This window comes from Leptodactylus fuscus, chromosome 2, assembly GCF_031893055.1.
Source record: "Leptodactylus fuscus isolate aLepFus1 chromosome 2, aLepFus1.hap2, whole genome shotgun sequence".
Taxonomy (NCBI): Eukaryota; Metazoa; Chordata; class Amphibia; order Anura; family Leptodactylidae; genus Leptodactylus; species Leptodactylus fuscus.
In genome coordinates this window covers 191,835,602-191,851,786 of record NC_134266.1, presented here as the reverse complement: position 1 = coordinate 191,851,786, position 16,185 = coordinate 191,835,602, and the positions used below count along the sequence as shown (strand labels likewise).

General features: G+C 38.9%; 1 protein-coding gene across 1 annotated transcript in view; it reads right to left on the bottom strand.

Moving 5' to 3' along the window:
- Positions 1-461: 461 nt before the first annotated feature.
- The window catches only part of UGGT2 (UDP-glucose glycoprotein glucosyltransferase 2), a 197,559-nt gene continuing 181,835 nt past the window's right edge, over positions 462-16,185 (bottom strand). Inside the window, exons 33-39 of the mRNA XM_075265381.1 lie at positions 9,045-9,129; positions 7,072-7,254; positions 5,884-6,044; positions 5,587-5,701; positions 5,038-5,154; positions 2,094-2,238; positions 462-625 (exon numbers count right to left, since the gene is read on the bottom strand). Of these exons, the coding sequence (XP_075121482.1) occupies positions 603-625; positions 2,094-2,238; positions 5,038-5,154; positions 5,587-5,701; positions 5,884-6,044; positions 7,072-7,254; positions 9,045-9,129 (829 nt within the window). The 3' untranslated portion in view covers positions 462-602. The remainder of the gene's footprint in view (positions 626-2,093; positions 2,239-5,037; positions 5,155-5,586; positions 5,702-5,883; positions 6,045-7,071; positions 7,255-9,044; positions 9,130-16,185) is intronic.

The window sequence follows — 16,185 nt, the reverse complement described above, 5'->3', positions numbered from 1 at the left end:
GTGTTTGTCCAAGGACCTAGTATACCAAAGTCAGAGCCGGCGCCTGCTATACAACAGCCTGTAGGATTAAGGAGATTTACCATTATATGTGGAACAGTTAAAAAAAAAAAAAAAAAAAAAAAAAACTATGCGTACAGACAACACTTAAGTGAATCTGCATGGCACCCTAACCTACTCCAACAACAAGGCTGGTAAATCTGCTCCATGGCATCTATAATCTACAATGCCAACTACTGGAAAAAGGGTCCTCCATCACAAATTCTGTAAACACACGTAAATGGAAGGTACTTTAGAAAAGCTGTACATTATAATCTAGAATCAGATAGACATGTGCCCTGGACGCCATTGATTCTTGCCACTGTGTTACCAGACATAAATATTAAACAAGTTTGTTTTTTTTTTTGTTTTTTTTTAAGTCATACAAAAGAAAAAAAAAAAAAAATATCGAAAAAAAATGTCAATGAGCAAAGAAAATAGATCCATGTGAATCCTGGTGTCCAGCACATAAGGTCATTGTTATTTCAAGCGTCTCCTGTTCTCCCCATTGCAGAATGAAGAGTCAATTGCGGGACTTTACTTTCCACTTTGTAAACTGAAATTTGCTAAAGTTCATCATGATTCACATCTGCAGAAAGAAGAGAAAATGAGACAGTCAGACCTTTACAGGATCTTCTTCAGATGAAGTCCTTACTGTATACATTCAGTGTACGAGGAACACATTGCACATGAGATCTCTAGAAGGTAACCATTAATGGTCACACTTATGATGCACCTACAAGGCGGCGTTATCATGTAAGTCCTGTCCAGCGTATATTGGTAGTTAATGGCCGTTTTATGAAGGTATTATTTTTACTTAGTGAAAAGCTATACATACTTATGGTGGATACATTTTATGTTGCTACTAATTAAAGGGACACTGAGAACGGGGTTGTTGATGCTACTAACTCAGTTAATTGATGCCCCTAAGTAAACCAGGAGTTAAGAGTGTAGAGCTATATAAGATCAGGTAGAGAAGGCAATGTACAGACTATACCCTCATAAAAGGAGAATTAGACAGTTGACTTCAACTATGCAGAAGACATAGTGGCCCCACAAGAGTAGAGGCTAAAGGTGAAGGGTAGTTCACCTTTACCCTATGTGTAATAAAACACAACCTGTAACAGGAACAATGCTATTAACCCTCCACCTTGTGAAGGGGTCTCCCACCACTGGCGCTTTCCGATCTGGGGTCTGGCTGTCTGTCCTTATCATTAGCAGCCTAATCCAGGGTCACATGAGGGCACTCGAATGGCTCCAGGACTACTCTGCCTTACCTGGAATGGTCCAAGTGCTACCAAACACTTATAAATATTCAGGCCAGAGACACATTGAGCTCAGTAAAGCACCACTGGACTGAATGGCAGGAAAAAGTAACATCTCCAAATCAAAGACAATCCAGAAGACGTGGAGACCAGCATTGAAGGACAAGAGAAATACTGTAAGGAGATTGGGGCACTGCCTGCCACAAGTAATATAAAGTCATAATAAAAACTAAAAATAAATGATAAAGCCCATATCCAAATGCATACTATTAGGTATTCTGTGACACGAATGATAAATGGGCAGGGGTGCAGGTGTTTAGACCACTCACAGAATGTATATTACCCCAAACATACAATAACTACTCAAGTCAACCATTATTTGCTTGCTTTAACCTGCCTCTGTGCTATTCACAAACAAATGTATGTACCTGTACAATCATTATCCATGCCCAGTGCTTGTGTCTAACATTAAGGGAGCAAAATACACAAATGTAAAGTAGGGGCCTTGTTCTTGTTGCTATAGCAACATCCTGCGTTATATAATGTACACGTTACACGGCTGTGCAGAAAGACTACAGGATTCATTTTTGTGATAAATTTTGATTGAACAAACTACCTTATAAAACAGGACAATAAAAAATGTATTTAAAAAAAAAAATCACTTTTACAGTAAACCATTCCAGAAGGTGAAAGTTTAATCTGAGTAGAAAGTTTCACCTCCATTCCTGAAAGGGTTAATGTCTTCTAGCCATAGAAGGGGCTAATACAAACCACTTCTGCGCCTTCTCTTACCTCTTGGAGGTATTTGTGTTCCATTCCTTTTCTGCTCCTCTATACTTTTCAAAAGCTGCCGAATCTCATTGTCATATTCAGTCCATTCCGGAACAATTCGTGCTGCAGCTTTTAACTTGGGTTCCTTAGTTTTGGGATTGTTACACTGTGATTTAAGATGAAACAACATGTAAGACCAGATATTGCCATTCTGTAAGCAGCCCTTCATTTACACTATTCGCAACCAAAACAGCCATTACAGTAGACCTGTCGCTATTAGATGTCCCACTTAAACAGTGCCAGGGGGCCACCAATACAAAGTCATTTAAGCCACAAGCTGGGTGTTCAGAACTGGTTCCGACCTTAGGTCAAGGGATCGGAGCCGGTCCAAGGTCGAGGTACTCACTACCTCCTCTACTGTTTGCACAGGTAAGTATCTGTGCTATGATCCTGGCTGACAATTACAATAGCAGACTTTTAATGTCACCTTGGACTTGAATAGCATACCGCCTGGTGAGCTTATGATCAAAGTGCTTTTGAAAGGAGTGCACCAATGACACATTAGCACAGGGTGACCAGACATGAAATGACATTGGTACTTCATCCAACTGGACAATACACGTAGGACACAGAGCTGGAGCTTTCCCTTACAGAAATGATCTAACACACCATTCAACACATACAGCTGCTGTATTATTTTCTCTTTTAGTTTAAATTGTGCATTGTATTCCCTAAGGAAATAAAATTGATGTCCGAATATTAGGAAAAGCTTGACCTGAAAACCAGTAAGACGGCAAAATATTACAGAAGAAGATGTAAACAGCGCCAGCTATAAAATTCCACTTTGAAATTATTTTTCTCTTCAAAGCACAAAGCAATACAATAACTGCAAATGTATCCTGAACACTCATATCATTGTAGATATCTCTTTAAATCAATATATTATGCCCCAGGCTGTCAAGATCTTTAAGGTGCTGTTTGAATAGCTGTCATTTTTTTTGGGTCTGACCACCCTAGGCAATAATGCATTTCTACTTTCTAGCCCTTGACAGATTACAGAATAGTTTATTGACTTCCACAAATTGAGCATTTACAGAATAAGACATGCTCCCAGGCGATGTGCTGTACATTTTCTCTCAGTTTTGTTTCTTCTCTCAACACATTTGCTATAGAATGAAAATTCCAAGCCTACGGATAAGATCTTTCCCATGGCTTATTAGACTTGATCCCTTTAGGCACAGGTGGAACAAGAGGCTGCCGCATTCGATTAAGAATAGAAACAAAGAGGAACCAATTTTCTAACACTGTAAAGAAAACAAAATGTCAGAAAGATGTATGGGATCTGTGATATATTCAACCATTTGGAGCATGCAGCTTACTGCACAAAGCAAAGATACCAAGACACCGCATGGAATCAAAATGGATCGGAAATGTAACAGAAGATCCAACAGATTGAGGGGTAAGTGCAAAGAGGGAATCACTAACCCAAAACATGACAATTCAGAGCTATAGACTGCTTTTACTGGAGATAAAAGTTAAAAAGCATTGCCTTAAAGATAATGTACAGAGCCCACAGAAACAAAGACCAGATTTATACACAATACTCTATAGGCAGAGCTAAATGTGTGTCATTTGTTGTATCGTCTGAAGACAATTCCTCAAGGAGCACACAATGTTCTTCAATAAACTAAAAGAACACTTGATTTACTGCTTTATTGGGTGGACCCGCAGCACTACCATCTATGTCTAGACTAGTAAGATCAAGATACAGGCGGTAATGGAGCACATATTCTTTTCACAGTATGTTTGCGTGTTTCAGATCTGTAGCTGGAGTTTATGCAACAGTCTTAAATATCTGAGTTACGTAAAATTATCTGGAGTGGATTTATACAAAACAATTTGCAACGAATCTGTAGACCCTTATAGACATTCCCACTGTGCCCACCTACATTTAGAAGACAAAGCACATTTCTTATGTTTTGCTACTGTTATTAAATGTACACACTACTGCACCAGGTAGCCCCACACCCAGTTGTGTACATATATTTATACAACTCTAACACTATCCTCTGACTGTGCAGTTACATAGTAAGGCTGAGGTCATGCAAATATTTATCATGTGCTGACCCTTGTACATGAACTCTATAGATCAAAACAAAAAAGCAGGGGCTTCCAGCCATGCATACCTTGTTAGCCACCTTCACATTTCAGTTTTCAGGTGCACATTTCAGTTTAAAAAGTGACATACTGGTATTATACCAAAAAATTGTGATTCACATGGTGACTACTACTTTATGTAATATACCATTTACTTTGGCCATAAACAGATATGAACATTTATTACAGCTGGATATTTCTATTCTAAATAAAACTGGAACAAACATGTAATATCAAACAATCTGTAGATGCAGTGACACCACTATGGGTATGGTCACACAACATTTCAGCACATTTTCCACATTGAAATCTACATGAAAAATTGTTGCCCATCTGCGTCTTACTGTCTCCAACTGCTTAGAAATAAGAAACTTCGCTGTAGTTCATGCGGTACAGACTTTCCTATATACAGAATTAAATTCTGTATAGCATGAAAGTGGTATGCCAATTCTTGAACCCTACAGATCTACAGAAGTACTGCTAAGCCACACTAGATACCAGAGGCTCAGCCTTTGATTTCTGCAACGGATTCCACGGATCATGTTTCATGGTTCATTTGTTGTCATATGTCATGTTTTTGTACATTCACAGCTTATAAGAGTAGTATGGTGGTGGAGGATGGGGAGTCTCTGCTATTGGTAAGAATATCCAGCAACCAATGTACCATAAGACTGTCCTCTATTGAAATCCTTAAACTATCCTAATGTGATGCCATCCTTGTTCAGCAAACACAGGGATAAAAATCATAAGCAATTTTGGATTTTGCCAGATCACGGAATAAGTTTTTTGTTTCTTTACAGCTACTCACCAGGTCTATAGTTTTGGCTCTTTCCTTGGATTTTTCATCACACCAGGTCTCACACCACAGCCACTCTTGAGGTAGAGATTTTATTGCCACTTGGTGAATCATGTTGTTGGGCAAGTCCTGTGTAAACCAATAAAATAAGCAACATTACACAAAACATCTACTGGTAGTTACAAGGACCTCTAAGATGTTAGTACTTGTACAAGTCTCCCAGTATGTAAGACCTTGCATTTAGTGATCAGTTAACTATTCTCTATTCTATTACATTAATCAGAATCCCCACATATCCATCTGGTCTCTACAAAGAATTTGCATGTACCATGAGGAAAGTTTCAATAATTACGTAGGGATTTTTCTATAGACTGCAATACAGTAGTATTAGTAGTAGTAGTATTGCAGTCTATGGTACAAGCAATTTGAAAATGGCAAAAAAAAAAAGCAGGCAAAAAAAAAACTTTCAAAAGAATAATAGATTCTAATAAAGAAAATATGATATATATTCAAATCTATAATGATATTGCTTGATGGTAAAGTTAGATTAAATATATCCACCTGATCCAAATTAGACAAACTGTTGGGATCTTGACTTAGGGCCTGGTACTGTCCTCGGAGCCTGTCGCCTGCAGCAATTTTCCTGAATTTCTTAAGGTCCACTACATATAAAGCACTGAAAAATGGAGAATTGCAGTGTTACAATGCAGTGGGCAATATATATATCTATATCTATATATATATACACACACACACACACACACACACACACATATATACACACATTTAGATTGTATATACACACAAACAGTCAGCATCACATTCAAATATACATGTCATCTTATCATATTTGCCAACCTTATATGGTATTTTCTGTGTCCAAGATGTGATGCCCAATACCCAGACTTCCAGAAGCGGTAACCATCCATCTCTTTGCGACTATCACAAAATGGGGTGTAACCATACGGTGCCCCACCAAGGTCAAAGTCTCTTAATTCTTTTAAATCTGTCCTTACAATCTGGTGGAAATACATTAAAAAGTCAGATAGAGCAACACAAATGGACATTCATTCATTAATTAAATAAAAAAATACTTAATACACTTTAAAAACATAACCGCCAACCCCCAATAAAATATTTGGAGCAGCTTCTGGAACTACAAAAACCATGAAACCTGCATTGTTAAATAACTAAAATAACTTAAAATATAAGAAATACTGTTAGAATGTTTGGTCAAGCCACTCATTCAGGTGGAGGCATGTGACATGTCATTTTAATAGACTATGCTGGAATAACATCACTATGCTAATTGACAAAAGGCGAGTAGCAGTCATATGGAGCAAAGCTCCAAAAATGTGATGGATCTGTAATAGCATTGAAAAATAGAGTATATACAGACTACCTGATGTCAACCTGTGACCTGCTAATGTTCCCTATTTGTCCTAGGCGTACTTGCACATCATTAGTTGAAAGACAAAAATGATATATCACAAAATAATTGATCCACATGGATGGAAAAATCCAGGGCAAAAAGTGGTTAAAGTAACATTTTCCAAATAAACTATTTAAGGATGTGCTTGGATTGAAACTGTCAATATTCGGATTAAATATGTCTCAACTCCAGGGCCTAGCTTGGATTTGTAAGGATCTGTGAAGCATTCGTTCTTCCGATTTTCTCATTAAACGCAAGCTCAGATTCCTTTCCTTGGGAGCTACAGGCAAGACACAGATCATTTAAACACTGAACATCCTGAACTTATAAGAACAAAGGAGGAGGAATGGAAAATGCAGCAATGAAAGCTTTCTGCAAGGATATTCTGCAAAGACTGGAGAGAGGAGGTAATGAGCTTCTAAAATCCCTCTGGGATTAAAAGAATGTTCACATAATTACCTGAGATGGATTCACAATCTCACTCTGTTTGCCACTAAGCTTGATATTTGGGTTAAGAATAAAATCAGTTTTCACACTATTTTCTGAGCAAAACCAGCAACTGGCCACCGGATTTTGTTAGGAAGACAGGTTTTATTTCACAAACACAACTGTACCTGGTCAGCGTCAACAAAGATGATTTTGTCTACAGCAAGAGGGAATAGAACATCGAGGAAGAGGATTTTGTAACCCCAAATAATCCGCTGTTTTTCAGTCTGCTGGTGTAACCATCGAGGCCACTTGTACTGGACTAACTCATACTGGAAGCCATATTCCTGGGCCATGTGTGGAATGATTTCCTGCAGGCAGGGATCAAGAGTCATTTTCATATTTCTAATACTATTTGTAAAAATTAAGTAATGATCCAAAAAATTGTCTTTGTGAGGGTTTACTGGGATTGTTCAAAATATAAAACAGGTTTCACTTTGAAAATCTACCCAAGTCATATGATAAAGCCCCTGTTGCCCAGAAGTTCTCCAATAGTCTTGGTCTACTTTGCTGCAGTAGAACACACAGTTGACCACAGCAGTGATGCCTGTATGTATGAGAAGACCTCGGTATTCTACAATGGTGGGGAATTAGGTGGTGTTTGGGAATTTTTTTTTTTTTTTTTAAGCATATCCTGGACAACCCTTTTAAAGAGGACCTGTCACCTGTCACATGTCTGTTTTTGTAAATACTGGTATTCACCAAGAAATAATTCTGGAGCATCTTTATCATCCTATACCTAAGTTTTGTGGTGTTGTGTTATTCCTCTAACAAAATTATAAGTAAACAGAAATTTGGCCTTGTCAATAGGGTGTGTCTCTCTACAGTATAGTACTGAAACTTGGGCTAGTGTACAGAGATACACCCCTAACTGGCAACTCCCAGTTGTCTATTTATTAATTGTCTAGGAGGAATAAGAGAGGGATGGAGCAAAGCAGAGTTCCAAGTAAAGATACAATTATTATCTAAATATAATTATTTTATTGTGGATACAATTTTATACTAGAACTGTGAAGTGACAAGTACTTTTTAAAGCTTGTAAACTACATAAAACCAACAAATTCAGTCAACAGACACCATTATAATACATGATATCTGGGAGTGGTAGTACTCTAATATAGGAACAAACAAATTGGTATCCTACTGGGGTTTAATATTAAAAAGTAATTAAACGTTCAAACAATTTAAATTTTGTGGCAATATTTTCATCATTAATAAATTTTATAATATACTTAACACATTTTGTCTCTTTTCTGTGAAACCCTGCCTCTCTTTATTCTTCCCCTTGTTTCTGTATTGAGTGACTTTCCTGCCTCTCTCTGAATGTTACCGTGTATGGAGATGGGCTTGGAGTATGAAGCTGTGTATATCTAGGACAATATTAAACATACAAACTTTCTTCTGGCGTCATATGAAAGAAGATTCAGTTCTTTTAAAGAACACTAAAGGTGCCATCTTTATTATTTACAGAAATATCACTGGTTGAAAACATGGTCGGGATTAGGATATTTATATGCAGCTGTCTAACATATATATATATATAAAATAATATATAAAACCTTAGTGAGAATTTCCTCTTTCATAATACACCAAAAGAAAGTTTTTAGGTTTTATAATTTCCGAGTTATAACAGTCTGAAGCCACCCTCCCCTTCCCTCATTTACTCTACTTTTTACCCATGCACTCCATACAAAAGTAATATTCAGTGAGAGGCAGGAACAACTTTTAATACAGAAGCAAGGGGAAGAATAAAGAGGTAGGATTTCACCGAAAGGAGACCATTTGTTAATAAAGTATATTACAAAAGTATATTTGTTAATAACACAAATACTACCAGAAAATCAAAAGATCTCTAGAAGTTTAGTTACACTTTAAAGCGGATTTCTTAATGATATTTTTGATCTCACCTTAGGATAGGTCATCAATACCAGATTGGTAGGGGCTCAACACCTGGCACCCTAACCAATCAACCGTTATCAGAATTCTCTATCACCAAAACGTTACAGTGCATGGAGCTGGAAGCAGACGCACACACACGTTGTGTAGTGCATATGCCATGCAATCCTCATTCATTTCATAATAGATAGCAATAAATACTTGCCGTAAACCGTGGAGAAAGGTAGTTCTTTAAAAACCAGAACTTCACTGGTGTATGTGTATGTCGAAGTACAGACAGCATCATAATTCTATTAAGAAATTAAAAAAAAAAAAAACGACAAATCAGAAACTACATTCTTTTGGCATAATTATTTGAATATTTTGAGGCTAAGGCTCTGTTCACATTTACATTTAAGGAAAGTCACAACACATGGCTGAATAGTTTGAAATGAATGTTATATGCATACCATAGACAAAACCTCTCTGTTTATTCAGTATAGATTATGAGTGCCACACACAGAAATATATGTACTTATAAGCTTCTATCATTCTATGCTATTAATGAGGCCATTAATGGGTCAGGAAAGTTATGCCATGCTGAATGCATTTGATTATGCAAATCGCCAAGACTGGATGCTCCACTTGAAATTGCCGACCAAGTAACTTCCAGGTGTGCATCTCTAGATGGAAGAACAGTCTAAAGATGTTGTAGAGCATGGTAGTATGTTTAGGCAAAGCAGGGTGCTCACAGTAGCACGAGCAATATGCAGCTTTGTTTGTCTTGTTGAAAAACAGCTCCAGGAACAGATTGCCGACTCCACAATAAAATCAATGTAAGGTTGTGCTGTTTAGTGTAGTCTTCATTTCAGTTACACAGAGTGTGGCTACTATACATAATGCCACCACAGACCATAATCCTGGATGTAACGTTCCCTTGTGAAGGCCTCTTCATGGTGTTGCCCACGTGCACTCCAAACCAATCTCTGGCTATCATTGCCTCCAAGCCAAATTGAGACCCATTGCTTTAGAGGAAAGACCTACATTCACTACAGTCTTGCTGTGCACCACGATAGCCTTTGAGAGCAGTGGCATGGGGTCAATGGAACACCTGTAGCCGGACATCCGGCTAAGTCATGAAAACGCCTTGTGATGTGTGAACATTGCTGCAGTCCCAGGCTTGGCATAAGACATCCAATATACTTGCAGTATAGAATGGATCACTACAGACCATTCTTCCATTCAGGCGATTCGTCCTTGCTCTGGTTCGCCTGCTCTTGCTGTCATTCCAGTTCATCACTGTGCTCCCAACCACCAGGCCATGCATTGTTGAACTGTGCTAACATTTGGGCCTAGGCTTGAAGCAGTCTTTCTGAATAATAAACCAACAACATCTCTCAGTTCAAGGATTCTGTCCTTCACAGTTTGCAACAAGTGTCGATGACTGGCACGTCAACAAACAGGAGGGATCGCACAATCCTCCCACACCACTGGATCAACTTTTTGACGTTGTACATGGCTAAAAAGCACTTTGCTTTCAATCTAGCATTTATGCTCCCACATGCTACAGTAACACCTGCTACTTCATCAATTTGCATAACCTTATAGCTTCTCCATCTTGGTGTTGCAATTTCAGCACTGAAATTTATTCTGTTGCAGGACAACAATCTCAAACACGCAGTCAACTATCACCAACTCTTTGCATTTTTCAATAGGCGCTGTTACTTTTCTCTAGCCCCCACTGTTCCCAAGCAATCAATGCTTTTGGTTTCAGCACAGTTATGCTCTACTGTCAGGTGGATAGTCCATGCCTTTCTGTTCCAGCCCAAGACCACCCACCTGACAGTAAAGAGCAGAACTGTTCCAAAATTAACTGCACTGATTGCCCAGGAAGTGTTGTGGCTAGAGAAAAAAATTCCAACTGCATTGGAATCAACAGATGGGTACCTATTGAAATTTTAGAAGTGATGAAAGGCCCCTCTTAAGAACGTTCTTCAGTGTAAAGAACAAAAGGGGTCTGCGATTAGTTCCCATAAGGGCGGGTTCACACCTGCGCCCGGTCTCTGCTTTGCAGGTTTCCGTCTTCTGCCCGAGAAACTGGACAGGAGACGGAAACCGACAGTCAGTTTTCAAACCCATTCACTTAAATGAGTTTGCAAAGTGTCCGCCCCTGATAGTCTTCTGCCTCTCCGCAGCGAAGCCAGTTTTTTAAGTCGACACAAAGTCAGACATGCAAGACTTTGTGTCCGGTTAAAAACTGACTGCTGGGTTTCTGTCCCGAACACTTTTTCCATACCCGCCTGAAACTTTGGCACATCACTGTATCCCATACCTTGACTGAATGTCATTGCAACTAGATAATCAATGTTACTCACGTAACAGTGATTTGAATGTTATTGGCGATCAATGTGTGTGTTTATATATACATGGAAATCTCTGCATAAAATAAACATGATGCAATACTGAGGCTTCTATTTCACAGTACAGATATTTCTGCCTCTTTGCTTGAGAATATGGAGCACGTAACAAGGTAAAATTTAACTACAACTATGTGAAGGAGAAAAGATTGAAATATAACTTAATCATCTTTTGATTAAATGTCTGCATGATGTATTCTGGCATGCCCAATAATATTGTCATTTTACAACACAAGCTCAGCTTATGAATTCATCTTTTTAAGCCACAAAAGATTGGGTGACCTTGAAATGCAAGGCATTCAAGCATATATGCTCATTTCCCTACCTTAACATGGTAGATAATAAATAAATTTTATAACTCAGAGCAACAGCAAGAACTGCTTTCCATTGCAATGAGAGGGCAGAGCATTGCCCGACACTTTTTTCATGCCCTCATTTCAGATGAAAATTATTCCTTGATATTACAGACATAAGCAACCTGGTCATTGCCCGGTAAGAATTAAAAATGGTAAGGGCAAGATAAAAAAGCGACAACAATTGTGTTTGATTTATTGGTTTGTAGAGGTTCACGTATTATCATACTTTTCAGTGACAGATAATGGGGTCTCGATTATGGATCGACTTAGACTAATATACGTTAGAAGCACTGACTAATTCTTAACTAAGCTTTTGTTAGCAGAATTTGAAAGTTGAAAGAGACTAATGGTCAGTACTTCTCTATAATGTCCTATATGAGCCTGCTGCTGCCTCTGAGTGAGTGTTACGGAGTACGATTCTCTTCTATATTCTGTGTGGTATCTGTAGGATACATAATAGCTTGTCTCCATCCACCATCTCTGCAGAGAGGAAAACTACTTAAGATATACAATAGCCGTCATGATGTTCATACACTATACTATTAATCTATACAAAGGATGTTGGAAGATTAGGTACACTTTAAAGGGAACCTGTCAGGTGTTTTTTCCACCCTACACTGGTCCCAGCACGGGTAGCATCAAGTAGTGGTCTTTCTTATGATGTCCCTCACCAAGCTTTTTGCTGCTGTCAGGCTATAAGTTTTTAAAAACTTAGCTAGGCATATGCAAATTCCCCTTAACTAGTCATGAGAGCAGTTTCATATAGTCATTGCACTAAATCCTGTGAGGCCAGCAGTTAGGTAGGCTATCAGACTGATGTCACATTGCACAGGTTCCCTTTAAAGCAGCTATGGTACTACAGAACACGTCCTATAGTATACATGAATACCGAGTACTAGTTAAAATGCTCCAATATTTATAACTATTTTTAAATTCCAGAGTAATATCAATGAAATTGGCTCCATTCCTAACAATCGTATGAGAAGAGAGTATATATATATGTGTCGTTGGTCCTAGATCCTACTAGAATTCAATAAGAGCTGCAACGTTTCTCCTTGTACGGTTCGCACTTGCATTCATAGTGGAACCGGATTTACATTTATTTTCTGTTGCTCACGAATTGTCCATAAAACTAAAAATCCGTTCACAAGTCAGTAGCAGAATTTAGAGATACATGAATTTACAAAGCCTGTTTTTAGTGTATAAATACATTTTAGCAACACTTCCAATTCAGCAACGCAGAATAAAACACCTTGTACACAGATTGCTCTTTACACCGCCTAACTAAATCTCTGAATATTCCTGTCACAGTCACAACTTTCTAATTATTTTCTCATCAATCTGTTGTGAAACTTTTTAACCTCATCCTATATTATTCTTGCCAGTCTCTGCAGAGTGACATAATAGACTGCTGAATTGAAAGTTTTCCTCCCGTTTATCTAGATCTTATACACGTAGTATCTTTGTGCCATATCTGACTTTGTTTTCAACAGTTTCTGGGTTTCATGCCAACACTAGGTGAAGGTTTGGATGCAATACTGGCAATACCTAACCGCACACACTGTCTGTAGACTCATGCTGCTATAACCATAGAATCTCTCATTACAAAATGCTCAGGGGAGTTTACTAACCCATTTACATCAGGTTACTGGTGTAGGAGGGGATAAATGTGCAACATCTTTAATTTTTTGCCTTTCTTTGTGCCAAAGCTGCTCCACATCTGTGACTGCACGAGGCTTCTTAAAGTAGGCGCCGCCCAAGGAGGAGACATCTCAGCCCAACTATTTTACTATAAACTAAAAAACTGGCATGAGTTATACCTGATATCTACGTCAGTCAGGCTGGAGCCTCTTAGGCTAAGTTCACACGTGAAAAAAGCTAGCTGATTTTGTCACTGATTTTTAAGCCTCGCTTTTTTTGGACGCTGTTTTTTGCATTGGACGCTGTTTTTGACGCTTTTTCGGTTGCTTTTTTTTTGAAGCTTTTTTTTTCCCCAGCCCATTTTTTAACTAGCCAGCCCACTGGGCATGGCCAAAACCAACCCCTTTTTGTCTGTAGGCGCCATTTTAGCACACATCTCCAACTGAGCAGAGCTCACTGCTACTTCATAGCAAGCTGCTATCTTTGATATCAAAAAATAAAATTTCCTGGAGAGAAGGGAGCCCAATGAATGCTGCTGTATCCAGATGTGCTGTGCTGTGATGAGTACTGTCACAAAATGGCTGCAAGAAGCAGCCAACACCCATGGCCACTCCTCTGGGATGTCACTTCCAAAAGTGTGATAAACAGCTAGCTGTTTCAGTCGTGTTTTTGCCAAAACAGCTGCAAAAAAAAGCGACCAAAAACCGCTAGCTGTTTTTTCAGCGCCCAATAGACTCCAATTCATTTTTTCAGGCGGAAAACGCCTGAAGAAAGGTCATGTCGCTTTTTCTGCTAGCAAAAAAAGCTAGCAATAAAAAAAGCTAGCAGAAAAAAAAAAGCTAGCAATTCACATAGGGCTCCATTTTATGGAGGCTGATTTGGCCACGAAATCAGCTGTCAAAATCAGCGTCCATGTCCCCGTGTGAACTAGCCCTTAATCATTTTCCCTGGTGGCACAAGATGTGCCAGAATTATTAAGACTGATCGGAAATGCCAGTTTTTATAAAATCCCCCACTTTCTTTAATACTGAACGGTTGTGGCATTTAAAGATTAGTTTTCACCATCTCAACCAAGTCCAGCAGATTTTCGCATCTAATAGACGCTGCTTCTTTACCGATTCCAGCACTGTTGGAATTTTTTCTCGAGCCCCCACTGTTCCTCAGCAATAAGTGCAGTTAATTTTGATGCCTAATGTGCTATGTATGATTTTGAGCTCGGACACTTTCCACCTCTAATTGGAGCTGTCAATCACGTCAACGTGCCTGACACCGCCCATCTGACAGTGCAGAGTGTAAATAGCATATGACTGGGGCACCTAAATCATCTGCATTGATTGATCAGGAATGGTGGGGGCTAGAGAAAAAAAAAATCCACATGTGCCAGAATCAGTGGAGCCCATTAACTCTTAACTAACAGACATTTACGGCCACACAACCATACTGTTGAGGCGTTCCAGGCTATATGGTCATCTTGGGATGCATACTGAATTTTGAATGGTCTCTGACTCCTTCCCCTTCCCTTCCTCCCCCACCCCTCATTTCCACTCTCACGTTTTTGTGATGTGTATACATTCCCAGTCTACTTGATGGTTATGTGCATTGCTTGAATTGAAAAAAAAAAAAAAAAAAAAAAAAAATGAAGTACTGCCATTGTCTTATGGCATTTACCGTATAGGAGAGCTGTTTTTATATTTTAATAGTTTGGGCATTTTTGAACTTAGGGATGCCTAATGTGTTTATGTTTACTTTTATTTAATTATATTTATATGTGATCTAGGGAAAGGGGGCGATTTAAATTTAATTTTTTTTTATTTTGTATTGCAGTCTATGCCAGATTTGCCATATGTTCTGACACTAGTAACTTTTTTACGTTTACGTGTCTAGGAATGCATAACATCTTTTTTTGCGGGACCAGATACAACTGTATAGCAGTCTATAGAACATTCGCTAAATAACTATTGAGGCTGGTCAGACATATTACAATGAGTCCTGGGAGTCTTTAGAAGGCTTCTGACTGTCGAAGTACACACATTAAGGTATAGGGCCAGTGGGGACCGAACCCAGGGGGAGGTGAAGGGGTGACCAGCCCTGGGGGGGGAGGGGGGGCACAGAACAGTGCAATGCCTGTGATCAGAGTGAACTCTAATGGCGGCATTAGCTCCAGGACTTCGCTGTGCAATAAACTTTAAAGACCTGACATCCATCTTAATAGTATGGCAGATTTTGGCAAGGCATTAAAGGGTGAGAACAAATTAAAAACAAAAAAGTCTTAATATAATGAAAAAGGAACAGAATCTCCAGCCCTCAATGTATAAAGTCCAACAAAATCAGGCCCCCACCGTATAAAGTTCCCCCTAATATAGCCCCCACATTATAATGTCCTGTTCCTAGTGACCCACAGTATAAAGCATCAAACAAAAAGTCAAAAAGTAAAATTAAACAAAAAAAATACTTGCCTATCCCTATTCCCCCAGAGTCCTCTCCAGTCTCTGCGGCTGGCACCTTGGGAGCAGTATGTGTAATATAGTGATATCACTACATCACCCCTGCCTATTTCCCAAATACTGGGAGGAAATACAGGAGCTAAATGGTGAATGGAGAGGACCTCTACCTGCTTCACCATTGTACTCAACTTATCTCCTTTAGATGTAGATGAGTTGAAGCTAGGACATACCTCCTGTTGTCCAGGACTGTCTTGCTGAACCTGGAATGGTTGGGAGGTATGCCTTTACTACTAACTAGATGGTCCCTATCTTTCAGGTGTGAGAGTGGAAAGACAAACCGTACAGAGAGGTTGCTAGAGCTAAACAGGAGGTTTCTATGTCACCTAAAGCACATTATTAACATCATATACGTTCATTACTTCTTGATAATGTTCTGTAAGACCTTGAAGATGCTTCTACATGTGAATATATTAAAGAGCAGGATATTCTCCAAGTTCTCTGTGTTGGCT